A 23,916-nucleotide genomic window follows, 5' to 3' on the forward strand; every position below is an offset into this window, starting at 1 on the left:
TGGCAAGAAGCATTATTTAACTATAGTGGGAATTTATGCAAAAACATAAAGCTGTAAATACGAAGGACAAAGTTGACGAAAGGGTTTTGGACCGGCTTCTGTAATACAGTAACCTACTCTAAAAATATTTTATAAACCCCTTTTCCCAACCTATCAAATTAAGTCTCATTTGCCCTCAACCTGAGCTCGGTTGAATCTAAATTAATCCTTAAAGATTTTGAAACTGTCTCTATTATAGCATTAGAGTCTGCCATAGCGAGCTCTACAGCCATTAAAGGCCCGAGCCGAAGACGAGGGCCTTTAACAAGGGAGTGGGCCTTTAATGGCCAGCAGAGCCTGCTACAGTAGGCTCTAATGCTATTAGAACATTCAGCACCTAGAGGGCAGAATGTTCTAATTTGTCAAACAAATGCCTCACTGAGCTCGAGGGGGTTGAAATCCCCTCAAGCTCTGAGCCCTTTGTTAAACATTGAAATGTTATGCTCCGGGCTTCTACCGGCCATGAGAAGCCCGGAACACTCCATTGCTTTTAATGGAGCCCTCAACATTCCAGTGTTTTAACTAGGAGCTAGACTTTTAGTCCCTACAATGGTGGGGCTTTGTGAAATGCAGAATCAGTGTCTTTTTGTGTGATCAGACACTAATACAAGATGTTATGAACTCAGATTAGAAATAACCTAATGTAATATTGCTTTTTGAGCTATGATATAGTGATCATTGGAGGTCAATTAAGGGTCGCTGGGGTAACAATTCCTACCCCTGGCCTTCCCTTTGTTAGTGGATTGAATAGAACTAAACAAGACTCTAAAAGTGCTGTTTATGTTATAGTCCTAGTAACAAAGTCTCTTTATTCGGTTGCATAAATAGCCATAAAAGATATAAAACAGATTAAAATTCATGAAACATAAATGTTCATTCATTAATAGATAAAACACACTATACAGAGTCCATAAAACATGAATGATAAAACAGGTAGAACTACTGCATGTATAAGTAAAAAAAAAAAGAGTGGATTCAATGTACCAGACCGAAGGGCGAGCAATAAAATACATTCAATTAGTGCAAAAATGTATGCCCAAGCCACTCGGATCGTGGCAATACTACTTAAAAAGTGTCCCACATTTACACAGGTGCACCTGGGTCACTTTTTAAGTAGTATTGTCAAGATCTGAGGGGACTGGCCTGATTTGTTTTGTTTATGGTATAGGTTCCAATCCTCCCTTCCAGCTCACTCAGCATGATCTCTTGGTCAGGCACATATCCCACTCACACAAATCACCCAGGCACAGGCAGTCCTAACAATCCCATGTACATCCCCTTACAACCTCTAATAAAGAACATTCAAATAACACACTGCCTGTCATGCTCATCAATACTTGCTACACAGTACAACATGCCAGTGGCGTAACTCAAAATGATGGGGCTCCCCTGCCGATTGTGATGAGCGACCCCAACGTCTCACATATTGCACAGATATTCATTTGGCTTGGGCTCAGTGGGGGCCCCCTGAACATTGTTGTGCCCCCTACACTGTAGGGGCCTGCTCGGTAAAGCAGAGTGACTTTCCTGAGAGTAGAACTATTTCTTCTTCCATGCCAGTGCATGCATTCTGCAGGCAAGGCATGCAATGGCATAGTTTAGAGGGTGTGGGACCCCTTACAAAATAAGAAACCCTGGGAGCCCCCCGCCTATATTGTGGAGGCTACTGGGGACCTCTGTTACGCCCCTGCAACATGCGGCAGAGATGGTAGACACCATATTGTCAGATGTACTGAATGCTGTCTTGGGTTAACAAACAACAAAACCTCTTATCTGACCTATATTTCTTTAATGCGACCTCTTAGGTTCTAACATGCCAACTACCCAACATCTCAATACAAGCAATCAGAAATTACCAGAGAAGTTTTATTATTATTAATTATTTTGCATCTCTGTCAATTTTTCATTATATTTCATTTTTGTCAAATTTTTCTTTCATATATACATAAAAGCATGTATTTATATATTTGTCTTTGGAGAATGTTATTTTCTTTTCTTTTTTGGTAAACATTAATTATAAACATACATACATATATACATGTGACATTATCTATGCAAGTGATTACCTTTTCAATAATACAGTGTACAATTCATTGAAAATACATATATATCAACCCACAAAAGAAATGTTCAACAGAATCATGCTTACCAGTCACGCTACTCTCATACACTCTCATTCATGATAAAAAGAAGAAGAGATTCAACCCTATGAAGGGTCCCACAAATGTGTAGAGTGGAACACTTCACTGCTGGAAGATCTTAGACATCAGTTATATGTGATGACATTGCCTCTCTGGGGCCATTTCTCATGGGAAATGTGTTGGGTCTATGCGCGTTTCGGTGGCAGGACCACCTTCTTCAGGACCAATATATGATAAAAAATGAATCTCAAATGACAAACCAAATGGATTCTTCTGTGGCTATCCAAGCCAGTGAGGGTATAATTTCAAGTTCAACAAACTGGGCGTGTAGTCTCTAGCAATGCATCCTGATATTAGAACAGCACACTGTCTGTGCAGAGGAGCGAATGATTATCCTATTTCAGGCCTTTTCCTGTCTTTATATCTTATGCTTGAATCAGTTGGCCAATAGCAGTACCAAAAACAATTACTCATCACACTCTTACAAGTGTAACAATTCAGTATACTCTAGGCTTCCAAAGCTATAAGAATGGCTTGGGCGGCAATCAATAGTCATTTTAGCAGCACCACCATGTGGCAGACCGGTACATGCCCCGGTGTTGACAATTAAGTGCCGGTGCTGGGCACCGGAAACCACTGGCTCAAATTAAGCATTGCCTTGAGGTGGAATTTAAGATATATATATATCGTAGTGGGGGACTGTGAAAGAATAAAGAAAAGTAATTTTGCATGAAGTAATGATGTCTGTGTCCTGATGTCCACTGGTGGTAGAGTGACATGAAAGGATTGAAAGTGATATATATATATATATATATATATATATATATATATATGTGTGTCGTATTGTTACCTTCTTAAGAGAAAAAGTATATATATATATATATATATATATATATATATATATTTTTTTTTTTTAGAAGGCAACATTACGATAGATATACATACCAGACCTCATCCCTCAACAAGCCTCAGTACTTGTTTATGGAAATACAACAGTCAGACAGGTGAAAATATAAAAAATAGTAATAAAAAGATAGAAGAGCAAAGGTCCTCTCATAAACACAATTCGTAAAAAAATGAGCCAAACTCTTCATTTGTACTAGAGGGTCTGCCACTGAAACAAGGGTTATTATTCCTCTTCAGATATAAAATTCCCACATTGTAGCATTCCACATGGAAATCTCCAACATTCCCGATGCCCCCTCCAGAGCTGTGAGGAGGCTTCAACATAAGGTCTTTCTACTTAAATTGCATGACCAGAGATATTACATCAATATTCCGCAATGAAGCCTTATTTATCATTAACTGTCCAAATAAGAAATAGAAGAAAGACTGTAAATAAAACTGTACTTATGTTTGGTTTTTGGAAAGTTCTACATAAAGCTGGTAACAGCCTCTAAGCACTCTGCAGGGGGTAAGGGTTGTATCAGGATATTGCTAATTGATGTTCAGAGGTGTTATGAATCTTGGGGTATCATTGGTAGTCAAGTGTTGTACCTCAAGTTCGGCCCAGGGAAGTACCCGGTGTAGGGGTTGACCAGGTGATCAGATAGATCTTGGAAGCTTTGGATGGTATCCAAACAAGTGTTTTGTGAAGCCACTTGATAGATGATAGCTAGACTGTAACGCCCTGGTTGATCAAAACATTAACTAACAGGCCAACGGGGTACGGATATTGTGTTTAATATGTACTTGGTTAATAGCATTTGCTTTACTTTTTAATACCACAGAAACTGTTCCATGATGGAAGCTCCACTTTTAAGATGTTCGACTCGGCAAGCTATGGTGGAAAGAATCTTCTATTCAGGGATTCCACAACACAACTTACCATGATTTCAAATCCAGCATACCAGGCCTGGTTGGGCGACGCATTCTTGACTGCAATGAAGGGCTTGGATTGTAAATCAAGCAGTAAGTAGTCAACTCACTGCATTGTGATACACATAGGGCATTCCAATCCTGGTGCTAGGCCTGGGCAAAGTTGATGCAGAAATTCCATACCAGCAATTTGTGAAATTATGGTGTGCAGTAACTAGCAAGTGTGTGATTATCGCCCCACGTTTCAGACCCCAGGATGGGGAATAATGTGCCAATTGTGCTTTTTTCAATGTTCTAATGTCTGCAAAATCCGAATCAGCTCTATCAGTCTGCAAGATTTGCAATAGGATTCCCATAGAGAAAACCTTGATACAGACACACACACAGAGCAGGGTGCACGATTTACACCCCTATTTCGAATCTTGGTTTGCGCATAAAATGAGCGCGTAGACCTCACAAGACGGACTTGGAATAATGCAAAATGTTATTATGAAAATACGCAATATGGGTATAATACTCCATATAGGTTCCATAAAACGTTTAAAATAAATTACGCATTTTCCTGCTCTTTAATTCAATGTTTCCAAGTTTTGCCAATAAATGTTTTTTTAGCTTTTGTATTGACTAAAAATGTCTTGAAAAAGCTGTTTACTTTACTTTCAATAGGATAAATGTGACAGAAAACAACACAGCTGCTTGAAATGCAGAACGTAAGAAACATTGGTGAATATTTCACTGAGAAAGGAACTTCCATAAATGCAATGATTTAATAAGTGAAATCTAAGCCTCTATTTTAAGTAGGCAGAATGGCAGACATTTGCTGTTTGAAACTGCTGCTTAATACCTTAGCTGTCCAAGGAGATAACTCAGTGCTTGTTTATGTGACACAGGTTTGCCCAACAGCCTGCGCTGGTGCACTTTGTCCACTGCAGAGATATGGAAGTGCAGCGAGATGGCCACTGAATTTAAAAAGATGAATATGACGCCACCAATCCAATGTGTTTCAGCACAATCCACAGAAGCTTGCATGAAGCTTATTCAGGTGAGTTGAGGAGTAAAAAACCCTCAAATACGTGCATCCTTTAATTCCTTTTGAAGCAAAAGCGTACAATAGCAAATACATTGAAAGTGCTGCATGCGTTCAATGACTTTAAAAAGTCATTGCGCCCCTCTAATGTAAATGAGCCAAACCCTCATTGATATGTGGGGAGCCCCTATGCCAATGAATGAAACCCTGTCCCCCCCATTTCCATCTATGCCATATTGTAAACAATGGTTCTCTAAATCATTTACATCAGTGGTTCCTAACCAGTGGTCCAAACCTTTCCAGGGGTTCGGGACTGCATACAAAATTAAATAGTATTAACATATTAATAAAGTATGTATAAATAAAGAGGCAAAATGTAAAATTCTAAATTTATAATCATTCTGTAAATTCCAAGGAATTTGAAGGCTAAAAAATAAGTTAGTAACTTCAGATTGATTAGTGGGGTGCAGTGAAAAAGCATTGAACCGAATATAGTATGGGCAATATGTGGCCTAAATCGTATTTAGAAGAGCCCCGACTTTCCCATTAAAATAAAAAAAAAAAAAAATGTATAATGTGTTTGTGAATTAAATTAAATATTTCAGCATTTGTGTATTTGTTTCATGAATACCTGTTTCTGTATATGTTGTGTATTGTTTTGCGGTTCAAATCATCAAACAGCCTAAATAGGGGAGAGGATGTAGCCTTACGGCTAGAGCGGTCGACTTCGAAGCTGGGGAACCGGCAACGGCGCTCAACATCCTGTGATTCTGGGCAAATCACTTAATCTCCCCGTGCCTACCAAAAATGAATGGGTCCTTCTGTAATGAAACTGGTGCTCATGTAAAGCGCTCTGAAACCCGATGTCTCGGGTCTAGTTCGCGCTATATGAAACCCTTTTTAAAAAAACAATACAGATTCACTGGGGGTCCCTGGGTTCCAGTAATTATTAAGTGGGGGTCCACAGAAGTCAAAAGGTTAAGAACCGTTTATTTACATGATTTAGTAATTCCATGTTCAGTGTTATCAGCAAAGCATTGTGGGGGACACAGCTACCAAATGACTTACCTGAAGCAACTGAACACCAAATCCAACCTTAACATCACGTCAACTAGAGTTTATGCAAATAATCTCCTTTTATCCATACATTCAGTTTCCAACATACATCCAGCACTGTTGATCTTTAGGTCTTTTGTTTGAAAATGAGTATTTAGATAGTGAAACAGGAATGCAACTGGGGAGGGAGGTAGACACTGTGGAGATGGAGAGGGGGAAAAGACAGAAGAGAGGCAATGGGAATAGGCATGGACAGTGGAAACAGAGTGGAGAGGGCTAGGGGCAGGTGTGGTAGAGAGGGGATGAGAGAGAGAGAGATATAACATTTCCTCTGTAGCCTCACCAAAGTCTTTTTCTCATTGGGAACCGATTCCAGAAAAGAAAGGAAGACCTGAAATAGAAACATAGGTTTGCAGCACGTTTTGTGAGTAAATGTCTGGTTTTGCTGGATATCAGAGTATTCCACAGGTATTCCTCCGAACCTGTGACTGACTCAAAAGCATTAACATTTACCTATTCCGAAATGTAGAAGGTGTATTTCCATGTGGGTAATAGTAAGGTGTAAGAATAATTGCACTTATTTTTCTTCTCCACTGGTAAAACATATATCCCCTTAGAGACACCCCTTTGCCATCCCCCGACGGCCAGACTGCTAACAACAAAAACAAGCATTGGCATAGCCAATAGGTCTCGACTTTTGGACCTTATAAGTGTTTAGCCATGCAACAGTTGCATAACTAAATACTTATAAGGTCCCAAAAGCGAGACCTATTGGCTATGCCAATCGGCCGTGCGGCCGCGAAAGTGATCGCGATCAAACATCAAAGCGGCTGTGCGGCCGAGAAAGTGAAAGTAATCTCAGTCAAGCGCGGCGCGCGCGCCCGCGCACATGCCTTGTAGCTCTAGGCCGGCCTGGTAGCACTTTTTGGAGCCCTCTCAATAAGTCTCGCCAGACTAGTGCATGTGCTGGGTCAGGCGCGACCTAATCAGCTCTGGCAAAGATGATCCAACCAATCCCTCTTTTATCTTCTCTCTCATTTTTTATCCCTTCTGGACTTTTTTCATTAAGCCGGGAGTTGGAGCGAGTGACAAATTAGGCCTTCAAAATTGGGAGCAGATATTTTTTGCGGCTTACAGAGTAGAATTCGCAGAACATAGTAAAGTATAAAGTGCATAGTGTCTTGAGATGAAAAATCATCACAGTGGCATGGCTTACTACATTCAGGCCTGCCCCAGGACGGATAGAAACCAAGTGAGTGGTGGATCAGACCAAATCTAAATCTCAACAATAAAAATCTATGGTATGGATTGGAGACAATACTTAAATAAGGTTCCAACGAGGGGGATAAAAGGAGCATGAAGTGCGCTCTAACACAGGGTTTTAGTAGTTCACACTCCTCACGATCCAATTTTACCCTGTCTTGAAAAGACTGTTTAATCCAAGCGATGTCTGCCTTGACAATATGTGATGGAGACGAAAAAAGCTCAGGGCGCCCAAGGCGAGAGAACGCCGCTCTGACGTACTCCAGCCAAGGTATTCTTTCAACATTATCCAAGGCTAGGATGTCGTTAAGGATCAGATGGTTAAGAGTGATTTCCTGATTTAACCAGGTTTTCACCCAACACAGCAATGGGGCCATCTTAAGCTTGTCCGTAACATAACCCAAACCAACCTCCGCATGAATAGAAAAAACAGGAGTCGATTGGGGAACAGAAAGCAAATGTCGCAGGAATCTGTTTTCAACTACTTGGATCAAATCCTGCGTAACATAACCCCACAAAGCCGCGCCATAGGTGGCGATAGCCAGGCTTTTCGAGGTATAAACTTTCAGCAGGGCCTCCATTGGTCTTGCCCCCAGCCTTTAAGCAAAACTCAACAGCGCTGAGGTAGACCTTGCTACAGAGTTACGTTTGTGCTTAATTTGCGGTCCCCAGGTACCATTCTCATCGAAGAGAACTCCCAAATAACAAAAAACCTTTACCCTGGTAATCTCTTCCCCATTACAAAATAAAGAGCTAGATTTAGTCTTTTTGCTCTGTTTCCCTACCACCATAAAATGGGATTTCTTTATGTTTACCTTAAGGTCTAGAGCGGCCATAAAGGAGCCGAAGGCATCCAACAGTCTCTGGAGCCCCACAGCAGTGCGGGCCAACAGGACAGCGTCGTCCGCATATAGAAGAACCGGTACAACCAGTTCCCCCACACGCGGCGCGTCTGCTCTCCGGACCCCCAGGGACCTTTCCAGGCCGTTGATATAAATAGTAAAGAGGAGTGGGGCAAGGATACACCCCTGCCTCACCCCTCTCTCTGACCTAAAGTGTCTCAAACTCTCAATCAATCTGGTTTCTTGTAAAGTGCGACTGCTCACCCGTAAAGGTCTCAAGACGCTGAGTTGGGGGGAAGGTGGATCTGCGGTTCAGTCGAGGTGCCGAGAAAACGGGCGTTTCCCAGGTGTGCCAGTTATATAAGCCCAGGGACACGGCTGGTGCCTCTGTCACTATCCCCAGCTCAGCAAGGTTAAATACAGCAGGTACAGGGGGCATTCAAGAGAGAGGGGAAATGAATGAATGAGAGAGTTACAGCGGGGAAAGGCAGAGACATTTTTAAGGCATGGATAAAGTGGGCTCTGGCCCACGGCCCCAGCTTTTCAGGGGGCCCCTGACATGGCCAGCTCTGTTCAGCACAGAGTTTTCCCTGGGTGACCTTTAATCATTCTTAAACAGATTGTTTTAAATATCGTTTTCCTTTCATTCATTTTTAATGTGGGTGATGTGTGAGTCTATGACAGACATTTTGCAGAGAAATTTTTATGTTTCATGCAACAGCCATAAAAAAGTCTATTTTACATCGAAACAGAACCTCACATATTAGAAATGGGAGGGCGTCACAGAGATTATTTGCAGTAAGATTACTGAGCTGCTGTGTTACAATATTGAAAACACACATCACTATCCCTGAATATTAGATGTAAACACATTTAGAATTTGGTGGAGTGTGTCTGTGCACTGTCAGTGACCTGGCCAAAGAGGGGGTGTAAGAGGTAAAATTGGATCATGAATTCAAAGCTGTTCTGAGCAGGGGCCTCCCAAAATACGGGGCCCAAAATCCTTAAGATGTCCCTGAGGTGCGGATGGAAACAGGGCTGGTTTGAGCATTTTTGCCTGGGCTGCTGTTCCCCATCCATTCCCGGGTGAGAAAAGAGTATTTCACAACCACTGAATACCTATTTCTTCTCCTCCTAATTGAGAATTCAGTATTAAGCATTAAAGATGCCCAGATGGTAACATGTTTAGCAGTATGTTGCAAAGAATGTGATTGCTATAGCACATGTATTCAGGGCAGGTGCTTCTAACTCCTTTTAGAAGTACAAATTCACATTTTGTGATTGTCTTTGTGTGCCAGACTGTGAACAGTTTTATTTTTTATTATTAGGCTAAAGAAGCTGATGTGGTAACTCTAGGAGGACAGGACATTTATTTGGCTGGAAACAAATATGGCCTGGTGCCAGCGGCAGTCGAAAACTATGCTGGTGAGTGTTGCGATGCCCTGTTGTTACAACAAGCCCATTTATCCAGTTCCGTTCACCTGTAAGGTATTGGAGAAAATGATCTGGTAAAACTTAAAAAATAAGTATTTTGTGTAGACGTAGACACCACAGGACAAGAGTGATGATTTAATATGTTTACTAGTGCATTGACGATCAAAAGATCTGACATAGCAAAGGTGCACCTCTTAGTCAACAGGATGAGTCTGGATTTACTACTGCTGCGTCCTCGCACTCCTCTCTATCATGAGTTAAATTCCTCCCGATTCTGAGTGTTCCTAGTTTGACAACACTGCCAGAGAAACTCATATCTGCAGGGGGTTAACATGCATAGCTGTTTTTATTTTCCACAGAAATCTTATAATATAGCATTATAGCCCGCTGCCGAGGGCTATACTGGTTGTTAAACGCCCTGAACTCGAGGTATAGTGGCGAGGGTCTATAACGAGGTTGAGGGCCCGTAATAACTGGAATAGCCAGAGGCAGACGGGTTATGACGCTGTTAGAACATTCCACCCACTAGGGGGAGAATGTTATTAATTAAAAGGGAGAAAACAAAAAGACAAACATTTGAATGTTGTAGCAGAAGGTCTATACCAGCCATTATAAGCCCAGAGCCATTCCATTGTCTTCAGGGGAGATCTCAACATTCCAGACTTCTAGTTATTATGAATATCTCTGCATTCATAACTAAAGCTAGAGCGATACCATGGGAAGCATCAACCATGCTGATCAGACTTCCCTATTCCTGCTAGTCTAAAATCCCTATCAATTATTCAGAAGAATCTTCAGCTGTATCATAACTTGCTGTATCACCTACCTGATTTACAGAATGCTTAGTCATGCTTGTTTTCCCAGCATACCTTGCGTTGCTGCTGTGCCTGTAGGCGGACTATGATCTTTCAGCATGCCCCCCCTCAGCCTCTGGTCCCTGTGTCTAACCCCCTTCCTTTTATGGCTTCTCTTTGTACCTTAACTTCCAATGATTTCTTATGGGGAGACAAGGGGCCATTCCTGCTCAGTTTGTTTGTTGCTCCTTCTGTTTGGAAACCATGCTTTCGTGCAGAAGAGCACGGAAGGCAGTGATGTGAAAACGCTGCTTCCTTCCAAGCTAATTCTGTACAGGGCGACATGGCCTTGTGGCTGCATGCAGAATGGACATACAAAAATGAAATCAAGGTAAAAGTGCACACATTTGGTAGCATTACCGTGCAAGGAGTTACCAATGAAAACTGTTTTTTAGCCCACTAAATCTAATATTTGCATACTCACAATGTACTACTGTGCCCATGTTGTCATGTGATCAGGCCTAACTTCTAGGCAGCATCCATTTATTACTAGGAAATCCCTGGCACACAGAACACATTGTCACAGTTCCACCTGTATGAGGATGTTGGATGGAATAGGCACAGGGCATCAAGGGTTTATACTAAATCGGGCACACGTGTTTGCACGGGGGCTCAGCAGTAGAATCTCATATAGTTAGAATGGCAACATGAAGAACGGTGGAGTGTAAAGCAGATTAATGGTATGTCACCTATACATTAATTGATATTTAACACTGCTCGTGATACAAGACACAGCTATATTACACATTCATATATATGGAAGCCTGGTTATGGAGCAGTGCTAATAAAACTAGGTGCTTTGCCATCTTCTGCTGCTGTTTGAAGAGTTGTGAGCCTTGATTTGCACACGGCGTCCCAGCTTCAACGTCCCAGATATTGAGCTCAGCGTTGCAGGAATCTTCTGCTTTGCTATTTCCATAGGCTCCATATTTACCTTCCGATACAATGGGTACAAAAGGTGGGCATGGAATTGGCCTATTTGAAACTGAGCCACCATGTGCTGTTGATGCCCAAGGTTAAGACTTCATCTTCCTGATTTTGGTGAGCCATGGGATCCTGCAAATTCCACCATATTTTCCAGCATTTCTTGAAGAAGGTTTGAAAGATCTGATGTCCACGACGGCCCCGTTGACATCAACAGCCTGTACGCAGTGGGTGCAAGCTATGGACGAGCCATGCAGGGAGAATGAAGGGGTGCGGGGGGTGGGTGTTACAGAAGTTACTTTTTATTTCTTCCCCTGATGGACCTTTGTTGCTTACACAGACAAAAAACGTGCCCTGTGTCCTCTCATTAGTGGTAGGACTATTCAAACCATGAAACTTTAATTAAACGTCCATGATATATATAGTCTCCTTTTTCATTACCCAGGATGCACCACTGTCTAAGGCAAGGTTCTCCAAAGTCAGCCCTGGAGGCCTGGATCCAAGCCAGAGTTTTAGCATATCCCCATTTACATAAATGCAGTTATCTAAAAAATCTGGCATGGATCCAGCCCTCCAGGACCGACTTTGGGGAACCTTAGTCTAAGCCTTTGATCTCCGAAGAACGGCCTTGGTGGTCTTCCACCACCACCACCCTCTTCTTACCCCCTCTATTAGGCTTGGACATAGTGTGCAATCCAAATAAAGATATGGTGTGTGTATATACACAAGCTGCAATTGCCACAAGACTCTTTAGATTTGCATTCAGAAACACAGATGTTTGTTTACAAGTTCACAGAACACAACAATTACATGCAAAGTATCTCAGACTACCTCGAGGAGAGGAGCATAGGAGTTAGGTCAGCTCAACCCATGACTTAATCTGCCAAACCAGGGCACCCGGGAAATGAAAAAATTAAAAAGGGAGGAGAGCCAAGCGCAGCAGGAGTTGTAGTCTATGGAGGACCCTTTGATCCTCCATTAGATATATGCTAAAAAGAAGCAGACCAATTTGTGTACATTTAGAAGTTAATTTCCCAGTAAATTATTGTAAGTCTATAAATCAATCAACACAATGTTATCACAGTAAACTGTTGATTGGTTTAAAGACATTCAATAATGGAAAATGCAGCTGGAAAACAGAGTGAGTACTCTGGCTTTGTCTCACAGTTTCTTCAAAAGACTAGGTAGGCCAGACTTACAAACACAGTATGGTATGTAAAGTAAGTTATGCATATCCTTATGGAGACACGTCATTCTATATTTTTAGATATGTGTGTATGTTCCTTATGCTCCCACATGTAAAGTAGCATGATGTAATTTTCACAGGTATGTATATGATATTCACATACATTGCTGACTTAAATCTATTTTCAGAACTATGTGTATTTTATGTGCTTTAAGTTTAAGGTTATAAAAAGTGAGGGATTTTGCTTATTTTCTACTTAATTTTGTCCTTATTTTTAATACACATGCGACCCATTTTGTACACAAAATTCTGCAAACGACGAGAAAGTTTATGGCACTTTCCATACCATGGGAGTCATTTGGTTCTAATTTAGTTGCCAACAAAAGTGAGTGTGGGAGATGATCTGTAAGACATGAAGAAGTAAAAGGAGAGACAGATACAGGGAGATGGATGACACTTTCTGAATAAACATGCCACAAAAGGCGATGAGAGATAACAAAGAGGAACAAGGGAGAGAAGTAGGAGTATGCATGACAAGAAGCCGGGGGGGGGGGGGGAGAAAGAATCAGGAGGGGTGTCCGATGAAACACGAAAAAGAGAATGAAAGATTAGAACGAGAAATAAAAATGCATGGGAGTTGGGCGATGTGAAATATCTGAAGGAAAAAAGAAACAGATCTGGTGAAGGCAATAAGACATGAGACATTAGGTAAAGGGATGTGGGTAAGAGATATTTAGTTTAAATGTAAGTAGGAACAAGCTTTGGTTAAACCTTTAGTTCTGGTTTAAATGTACTAAGGCTTAAACACAGTTAATTTTTGCACGTTTTGCATACACAGATGCTTGTTAGCTCATTACAGTAATGATTAGTTGCTGCGCCAGTGCTAGGAAAAAAGTAGCACAAAAGGATTACTTTTGGTATAGAAAGTATATAGGAGATGAAGAACGGAATGTGGCACACAGCGTGAGTATACTTCACAGCTGTAAAATAGTCCCTGGGGCATACTAATGGAAGCAATTCCGAGAAGGCAGAATGATGCAACCAGCAGCCAATAGAATGAGGTGAGATGGCAAGTTTCTAGGGGTGGAGCCAAAGCCCAATTTGTATATTTACAAGAATTGTTAGCAGTAGTAATTACAGACAACTGGACATTCAAACCATGCCAGTCAGAGGGAGTCATGTGGGCTCTGTGTGTGAAGTAATGCCAATATGAGAGCGAGACATCCAGAAAGTTTAGACTCTAGAACCAAGATACGCTTCCTGACCACTTATCATTCAGGTTGATTTTGTATTTTAATCTGACATCCAAATAATATTGAGGGCTTTGATTAATGAATCAATACAACCTCTTGCTATTTCCATAAAAGTACATGCTGGCTTCAGACCCAAATGGAACATACTTTTAATTTTAGCTATTATCAAATGTGGATTATTCGTTTGTTTTCTACCATTAAATAAACACTCATATAAAAGTTTACTTATATTTCATTCACACGCCATTGCATATGACATTTCTTATTATAATTATCTGTTCTCTTCTGCCATGCAGACGTCCAGGTAATTTAACTCGTTGACTGTCCTCTTTACTTATGCAAGCCATAAAAAGGTATAACCAGCATACGTCATGTGCATGAGGCACAAGTGATAAGGAAAGTGACCCTACCCAGTATGCAAAAGCTCAGTGGAAATGCATCTGCCACTGGAAAGTGTGCATACCTTGGAAATGTAGTTTGTGGACTTTGTATACCCCTGTACATATAGGCTTGTATTTCTAATTTGAATTGTTTAGAGTATATGTTCAGTATCACTTAGAATCCTCTTTGCCATGTCACATTGCATTTTAATAGTCATGTCTCCAATGGAAAATAGAACAGATGACATCCCAGGGTTTTCCTGAATTACCACATTTTGATGGGAGTGTTACGAGCAAGTGTTCAGCTCACGTCTCCAGAACTCTGTTGTGTCTTGAACAAAACAATCGCAAGTTGCTTCGGAGTCAGTAACATTATATTCAATGGTTTGCACTGCCATCTTTATCTTCACCAGACTGGGCTCCACTCACAAAAGTAGAATGGTCCTTGGACTCTCTGCTTCCATGCTACATGCCAGATTTACTTGGGCAGAATAAGAAACCTCTGTTTGATGATCAAAATACTGCTACTACGGTTCACAGCGATACTTCTTTACAAGATAGATGTCCACCCAAATGACAATGAGGCTGGTTTCACCTTACCTATGATTAAATGCATCTCAACATATGGATGATATCATTTGTGGTTCTTCATCAATAGAGTCTAAAGTCAATCCCCCCAACTCCCCAGAGCACAGGTCCATCCATGCGTAATAACAGGACTTGACCCTGGAGGGAAGGGGGTAAGGAGTGATAGAGAAGGGAGGCAGCTGGAACGGTGTGATATGATCAACAACACGTGTCTCGTACTTTAGGGGATTCACAATTGCATGTTCAAAGGTGAATGGCAAACGTATATTGGGTACTTTTGAAATCTTTGAACAGAAACTCCAGAAGAACGGCTAGTGATGCCATCAAGGCACTCCCAGACTCAAGAGGAGCAGGTCATTAGAAGCAGGATGTATTGCAAGGCAGAGAAAACAAGCATTAAAAATGCAATAGGTCTCGCCTTTTATTAAGTTAAAGCCATTTGCTTTGCTATACAATACCATTAGCAAGGCAAATGGCTTTAACTTAATCAAAGGCGAGACCTATTGCATTTTCAATGCTTATTCTTTCAAGCATCAATGAGAGTCGTTTCGAAACCCTGTGGGTAGTTAGCGCTATAGGACAATGTAATTAAAAGGAGGCTGGTGCATCAGGACACCATGCCGGACTGGGTTTGGGCAGCGGCGACCCTGTGCACGCAGTGCCGCCTAGCGGTGAACTCCTCCACTCCGGCAGCACGGAAGACAATTGCAGGCACTCTTGTTCCGCCTGAGCCCCGGCGCACGCACCCCACTCCCAGCTGCAGTACAACGCTATGCCGGAAGTGCTCGTGGGCAGTTCTGACCCAGTGCCAGCTCTGCTCATGCTGCGCTCTACGTGTTCACAAGACAGGAGAGACTTTTAATAATGAAAAAATTCTCAAATGCGGCACCTGCTACTACAGCACTTAGAAGCCAGGCCTTGTCAGCAAGTAGTGTATATCCACCATTTTTTTTCCCTCCGTTTTATATAGTGTGAACTCGACCCGGAAGTATTGGAGAGCTTTACACAGTGCTTTAAGTGGGATGAAAAAACTGGGGAGGGTCTCTGGGGCGTGGCCGATGTAATTAAGGGTGTGGCTTAAACATACCTACACTAAAAATCTGTGCTTATCATAGTGTGCCGCCCATCTTGCAGTTTCTATCCTTGCATCCAGATATATACTACTACAGCAAGTAACATTACACCTACAACAAGCCAGCACTATTGGCTTTGCCAATGGTTGTTAACTGCATAAGATAAATAAGCAGCAACTATGGCTTCGTTGCATATATAATATTGAAAATACTTCCATTTTCAAATTATAAGACTGTGAAAGAACTATAACGAGTATCTTAGAAGTTATCTTAAAGGCAGTGAGCAGTGGCACTGCCGCGAGTTAAGATGTATCTGTTCACGGAGGGTGAGGGCGAAAATTGACAGCCTGATAGGGACCCATCTCGGCACCTACTTTTTAGAAGTGCCGGTGCTGAGCACCGGCAAGACCTGCCCCGCTTAAAGCCCTGGCTTCACATGAGCACCCGTAACGTTACACAAGGACACGTTCATTTTTGGTAGGCATGGGGAGATTAAGTGATTTGCCCAGAATCACGGGATGTTGAGCCAATGTCAGACTCGAACCTGCTCCCCCCATTGTCAAAGTCAGCAACCCTTATGCCACTTCCTCCATTAATAATGAAGGCGCTATATTTGCTTCAGGCCGAGTTACTAGCATGAATGTATCTAAATGCGCGCCAATGTTACAGCGAGTCAGCTTGCTCTACTGAAACATACACTGGGCGTATTCAGATGCATTGGCGAGTTCATTTAAAAAACACACACAGCTTTCATACTGTTGTTTCTTTCATTCTGTGTGCTAGACTTCCGTCCTACTAAAACGCGATTAAATTAAATGCGAACCACTGAGCTCTGTTGCTCTTACAATGAATTGTCTTACTTAAAGAAAGTCGCAGAGTTATTTTATTACAATTGCAAGCAACTACGACCACTATTTTCCAAGGATCACACAGTTTGGTCAAGCGGGTTAGCCAGGATCATAGTTCGCTTGTTTTGGAGCCACAACTGACAGTTAGTAAACTAACTATACATCCAGTACCAGTACATAAGGTTTAGAGATAGTTATGTGTTTGTCCGTATATTAGAGATTCTTCTTACACGCACACGTGCATACGTACATACGCTTTTATTTCCTCAGGTGAAGAATTCCGAACTTGCAAACATAGTCAATATACCGTTTATCCCAGTTCAACCGGAAACGACCTGTCTACATTTAAAACCGGCGCGTCAGTAACATCCGCCTCAAATGCTACACACTTGTATCGACCCCAGGAGGATGAAAGTCTGAGTCAGCGCACGCGGCCTGATTACACATAGATTTCCAAGCTGTGTACATTTCCCCACCTGACGTGCAATCAGATGGTCAGAAAACCTCTGAGGCTGTACTAACCGAGCACATCTGCGAGATCATAAATATGGGGCCCCACCTCTGACCCGCCCACCCCTGTCAGATACCCCTCCAGAAGTCTAACAGAGCAGAGTGTCTGAGGTCGAAGGACCCCTGAACCCGTTTTGTGACCCTCCCCCGTCTTATGTGATATATTTGGCTCACTTTAACTTATTAAAAACACTTGCACTTTACACGAAGCACTTTACACTTGGACTTTTACATAGCGCCAACCTTGTCCACAGACATAAGAGCACTTCTAAATAGACACACCCTATGTTACATTTTTTTTTCCACGGGGAGATTCAGAGGATGCTCAGCCGAGGGCAGGATTCAAACCTGGCTCCCCATGTTACATGTTCGGCAGCTGCAGCCACTAGCCTAGAGGGACCAGACATCCCGGTTTTCCCCGAACGGTCCCTGTTTTCGTAGAAGTGTCCCCGTGTCCCAACACTTTGCTCCTAATTACAGAAATGTCCCGGTTTTTGTGCATTGCCTGGGTTAAACTGAGAAATGTCCTGGTTTTTAGGTCTCGCGCTTGCGCTGGTCTGGCGAGACTTTAAGTAAGGGCTTCAAAAAATGCTACCGCCGGCCACAGCTTGCAGTGCATGTGCGCGGGCGCGTGCTTGAGCAGAGGCGCCATATGGCGTGATTACTGCTGCGCGTGCACCACTCGCGCACATGCACTGCAAGCTGTGTCCGGCGGTAGCATTTTTCCCCCGCGACCACTTTCACTTTGGCCCTGCGGTTAACTTCCTTATTTGTCTATTTTGTGGTGGGAATGCAGCCACAAATTGCCATCTGCCACTCAACCTAACAAAAAAACTATTTTGCGCTACTTCAATTTCCTTTTTTTAACGTATTGTTCCATCTTGCATCAGTAAATTTAAAACAAATAGCTCCCACGTCATTTCATAGGCAGATGAACACATGCTGACACTTGCTGACATTCATACCAATGATGCATGTGTCAACAGCAGCTGAGTCATCGAGCCTTTTCCTTTTCTTTTTGTTTTAGCGATTGTTGCACAGCTTTTGCACAAAATGATTTTTGCAGATGCAGTACAGCATCACCAACAAGCATTGGCATTGCCAATAGGTCTCGCTTTTGGGACGTTATAATTTTTTAGTTATGCATCACAATATCCTTGGTGCAACAACAACTGTTGCATGGCTAAACACTTATAAGGTACACGGTTTAGCAGTGCAACAGCTGATGTTGTTGCCCTAAGGATATTGTGCTGCAAAACTAAATACTTAAATCGTCCGAAAAGCGAGACCTATTGGCTATGCCAATGCTTTTTAGACCATGTTTTGCAGCCGAATGCACTCTTGTGGCTATTTGTGGTGGTACTAGAAGGCTGCTGTCTGCAGTTGTCTTAATGTAGCACCAGCCCTGTTAATAGGGTTTCTGTTGCTGCATGTTTTGTCGAACACGCTTCCTTTATTTCACTATATTTAAAGCCCAGCTATGCGGTTTTGTGCAGTCAGATGAGTTTGATTTTGCGGGGTACTCGTTCGAAGATGGATTTGCCACAAAGGAGAGTCCTACTTTGTCAGCATAGGTGCCAACGCGCAAGATTGTGTTTTCAGATTTTCGTGACGTCCTTTAACACCCGGACTAAAAACGTCACTGTTCATGGCCCGTTCAAACGAATTGCATCTCGAGCCGGACTGCTTTCGACAAGATCTGAGGGGTGGGGGAAGAGTCCTCTGCACGGTGGAGAGAGCGACATGTCACACGCCCAAAAGTCATTCATGGATGTGAAACGGAAGTGGGTTTAAAATCAATACTTAAAGTTTTAGAATAATAACATAATCAGGGTATTTGTAAAGCGCGCTACTCACCCGTTAGGGTCTCAAGGCGCTGGGGGGGGGGGGGGGGGGGGGGGCTACATACCGTAAAATTCTCACCAAAGGTCAAACGCACGCATTGGAAAGGACATTCTTTGAAAACCTTGGCAGGTTGAATTGGTTGTATGCAGGAATGCAGGCATGCCAGCGCTTCTTACCCCCAAAGAGGCTCTCAAGCGCTTTGCCGATGGATACATGGTGCAATTTCCCTTTTAGTTTATTTCTCGATCGACAACAGAGCGTGAAGCTCGAATAAGGAAATCCCAAATCAGAGATGTCTTGTGTATTCATTCCATGTCAGGATGGTTTTTGTCCTTTTAAGCCAGAGGGGACCTGCGAGCATCCAAGAGGGAGAATCCATGCCAGACCTTCCGGGTCCTAGCCACATGAGAGAAATTCCATTTAAAGAAGCTGAATGGAACTTGTGTACTCCTCTGAGGTAATCCTGGAAATCTCTCGCGTCTGTGGAACTTCTGCTGGTTTTCTGGGCGCCATTCATGAGACTTCCTTGTCCAACCTTGTGTATTCACACAACAATTTGACACCGGTTGAAAATAGCCTGTTCTGTAAATTGGCCTGCAATAGATAATAGGCATCGCTCGTGGTCTTTAAAATATCTGCAGCCCTTTCACCAGCGAGCTTCACTTTAGAGTTAAATAAAAAAAACTATATATTTTATGTAAACACAGGATACCGCATTTCTGCAATTGTATGAGCTGTGAACAGCAAATGTTACTTTTATCTATTTTAATGTTACTCCCTTTGCTGACCTCGAAAGGACTGATGAATGATTTCACGTTGTTGGAACTTGAACTCCTGACTCGCGGCCACTGCCTGTTTCAGCAGCAAGGTGTTCATCTCACTGAGCTACCCTGCAGGCAAAACAAATAATACACACCAGTATAGATGTGTGTCAACACATTTTAAGGAAGAAAGCGGGCTCTTCTTCAGAAATCGTACTCACTAAAACATACGTATAAAGAAAGAAACATCGGCTGGTGCTTTAAAGGCAGGGCGGGGTGAACTTTAAATCACTCTGTTGGTCTGCAAGCTTCATGAAGATGGAATGGTTTCCTACACTTGCCTAAACTTTGATTGCCTAAGAATAATATTTCAAAACCTACGTACGGGAATACTTGCACTAAAAGCGGGTTTTTTCTGCGTTTTTTTTTTTTTTTTTACACAAAACCTACTTTTGGAGAATCCTTTTTTTCATTATTTAACGTTTGCAGCCTTTACTTTCAGACTTTTGAAGAAAACTTAACTGATGTTGAGGAAGACAGACTTAAAAAATTCATACGACGTCAATTTCATCAAGCCTATACATGTTTTCATCTCTTTTGATATATTCTGAGCGTTATAAAGCTGGGAGATGGCTAAAACAAAAAATAAAAATGTATTGCAATTTTTAAGCAAAAGGTGCAATGTAAGTAGTCTCAAAAGGGGTCTGTACATTGACCACCGCCCCCCCCCCCCCCTTCTTTTAACCAACAGGTTTCGGCTCAGAACCATTGGTCAAAAATTAAGTGCAGCATCGCTTATTTCTTCCAAAGTTCGTGGCTGAATCAATCTATAATATTATAATTTATGGACATGGCACTTTAATCTTCTCTTTATTTGCCCCAGGAATGAGTGACTCCCTGCACTGTTAACTTCTCTCCATCCCTTCCTCCTGTGGCCATGTGAATACATACTACTGTGAACATAAAATATAAAGGTCCAGTTAATTATATTTCATTGTATACATGCCCCTAGCTTAGTTCTCAATGCTCCTACTTTTGTCAGATTTGGGTAGTGTGCTAATTTCCTGTATGAAGTAGTTTGCCTAGGATCACACAATGTGGTCAAGTGAGGAAACCTGCATTACACTTGGATCTTCTGGATTTTAAAACGAGCAATTGAAATACTAATCCAGAAGTACTTCATTTCCTCACACTCCTATGATCTAGTTGGAACAAGCAGTACAGTTGAGGGGCCTTCTTCACACCTACGGAATGGGGCCGAAACATGTTTGTAACACTCCAGACAGACAATTAAATAGACCTCTTGGACTCTCATTAATTCTCAATTCACAAGGACTGTTGCTGTTAAGACTTGTGGACGTGAACTAACCAGTGTGTAATTAAATACTAAGTTACACAGGCATATATATGGTAAACAACATGGAAATGATGATAAACGGAATCCATTAGGTGTAGCAGTTCAGTTCTTTGCTAAACCTTTCCTTTTAAAATTCTTTAGCGTTTTAAGAGTCTGATGGACGGATGAAAGTTGGCCTGCTTTTTCCAAATTCATGGTTGGCTGTCATTTGGAATAATTTCTTGACGGCACGCAGAGATTGTGGCATTAAAATTAATTTAAAAAAAACTTCGTGTAAGGATTATTTGTCTTTAACAATCATGGAATTATTTTCCTAGCCTATTAAGCTCCCGGCATACTGAAAGTATTTATTTAAGCAGAATATAGAGGAGGGGTCTGATCTGATCGTGCAGTGGACCCTTTATACAGAATACACAGTGCTTTGATTAAATGAATGCTTAAGCTTCTTTTTATAACGTACATATTATTTAGATTAGATTAATGCCAAAACTCTTTCAGGTTTTCACTTTCCCAGCTGTGTTTTTTTAATCCCTCTGGATTCTTATAATGCATTGAAATCACGTTTTTACTGACATGTCAGCAATGCTTCAAATAAGGATAGTAAGAGTGCAAAGTTTTTTTTCAAATATATGTCTTGCAAGCACATGCAATGGAAATTAAATGTATAAAAAGTAAAAATGCTGCCTAGGGTGGTGAGCATATGTTTGCAAAGAAAAATATGTAGAAAATATGCAGAAAACGTACAGTTGCAGCAGGTGACCACAAAATAAGGTACACAGTATTTGAAACAAGCATTGGCATAGCCAATAGGTCTCGCCTTTGGGACCTTATAAGTGTTTTGCCATGCAACAGTTGATGTTCTTGCAGTAAGGATATTGTGCTGGATAACCAAACACTTATAAGTTCCCAAAGGCGAGCCTATTGGCTATGCCAATGCTTGTTAAATAGTGTCTCGCACTGAACCACTATTTAAAAAAAGGGACATTTCTCTGCTTACTTAGCACAGGTGCTGAGACCGGTCTCTATTGGGATGTCCATTTTTGCCCTCCGGATGAAAAAGCAATCTTACTGCTGCAGCATTACCACCCTTCACTGCCTTCAAAGAGACCCGTTATAGCTCTTTCACAGTCTCATCATCCCAGAACTGAAGCATTTTCAATGTTATGTACAACGAAGCCCAAGTTTGTTGCTTATTTATCTTATGCAGCTAAGAACAGCTGACAAAGCGAATAGTCCTGGCTTGTTGTAGGAGTAATGTTTCATGCATAGCTGCCGAGGTTTCAGATTTCTATGTGTGACATTTTCATAATTTCAGACTAATTATGAGTGACATTTAAACGACTATGAGTGGCACTTTCTTGCGAGCAAAATCAAGATATTAAAACGAGGGAAACATATAAATATCACATATGACACCCATTTGAGCAACTAGAAACTCTACGTTAGCTGCTGCAAAGCATAACAAATAATGGTTAAAATACTTTCATTTATACTCATGTCTAAGTAAATATACTTAGAATCGTACAAATATCAGGAAACTCCCTTGCAACATATTAAATCAAGGCTCTCTCTGCACACTAAGTCAGGAGTTGTTTTTTATTTTTTTGTGGTTGTTTGTTTTTTGAGGCTTGTACCTTCAGCGTTTGCTGACTTATACTGGACCCTCTGGTTCCTCCCTCGTAATTTATGATGCTGCGCAGAGAGCATCACTCAGTCCAGGGCCTCTCTCCAAGGTGGGACCCAGCCCAAACAGGATGTGCGAGGCCCTGCTAACAACACTCTGGTGGCTACTGTTGTTGGATGGCCCAGCAGAAAAATCAACATAAAGATTGCCAGCCTTTGCGGTGCCCCTCTCGTTCCCAGCAAACTGAAGTCAGGAGAACATCAGGACTCGGGGCCCCTCTCTGACGCCATGTGAGTGACCCGGCCCAACAGGGAACCTATGTCAGAGAGGCCCCAAAAACATAAAACACACTTCACGAGGCGCCAGTCTTGCAACCCATTTCACCGTTTTGAGTAACACCGCAGGTGCTGCAGCTGCCTGATCACGCACTGCCATTGGCACCCAGGCAATTACTTGGGCTGTAACACACTCTGCCAAGGCTGGCCAGGATGCAGGCACTAGTAGGCTCAGGCCGCGAGCCACTGCATGCCACGGCAATTCGGGTTTGCTGCTCAATCCGCGCCTCCAGGCCGTGTTGTCCAGGCTGTGCAGTGAGTCATACTTTGCAATCCACAGGGAGCCATGAGCGTCACTAAGTAAGGATATCACACCGTGCAATTAGCGGGACACCCGGGTGATGGTCACTGAAACTTCGACGTCTCTCTCGACTGAGTCTGTGTCACACATATGGTTTGTCTGTAATTCTTCAGCTGCGTCTGTGGAGGCGGCTGTCATTTTAGTCCCTTTTCCATGTCTATGACAGCTGTCAAATAGTCCTACTTTTATGTTGTCCGTTACAGCAAACTGTAGTCCTACTTCTATGTCTATGAACTGTCCCCGTTTTTAAGTCTCGCCTGACCCAGCGCATGCGCTGGTCTGGCGAGACTTATTGAGAGGGCTCCAAAAAGTGCTACCAGGCCAGCCTAGACCTACAGTGCATGTGCGCGGCCGTGCGCGCCGCGCTTGACGCGAGTACTTTCACTTTCGCGGCCGCACGGCCGCTTTGATGTTTGATCGCGATCACTTTCGCGGCCGCACGGGGGCATGTTTTTTT

General features: G+C 42.3%; 1 protein-coding gene across 1 annotated transcript in view; it reads left to right on the forward strand.

Annotated features, from left to right (window-relative positions):
- Positions 1-23,916, forward strand: part of MELTF (melanotransferrin) — a 297,224-nt gene that overhangs the window by 177,247 nt on the left and 96,061 nt on the right. The window contains exons 8-10 of the mRNA XM_085635302.1: positions 3,911-4,091; positions 4,889-5,040; positions 9,515-9,611. Of these exons, the coding sequence (XP_085491428.1) occupies positions 3,911-4,091; positions 4,889-5,040; positions 9,515-9,611 (430 nt within the window). The remainder of the gene's footprint in view (positions 1-3,910; positions 4,092-4,888; positions 5,041-9,514; positions 9,612-23,916) is intronic.

The sequence above is a fragment of the Triturus cristatus genome, chromosome 11, assembly GCF_964204655.1.
Source record: "Triturus cristatus chromosome 11, aTriCri1.1, whole genome shotgun sequence".
Taxonomy (NCBI): Eukaryota; Metazoa; Chordata; class Amphibia; order Caudata; family Salamandridae; genus Triturus; species Triturus cristatus.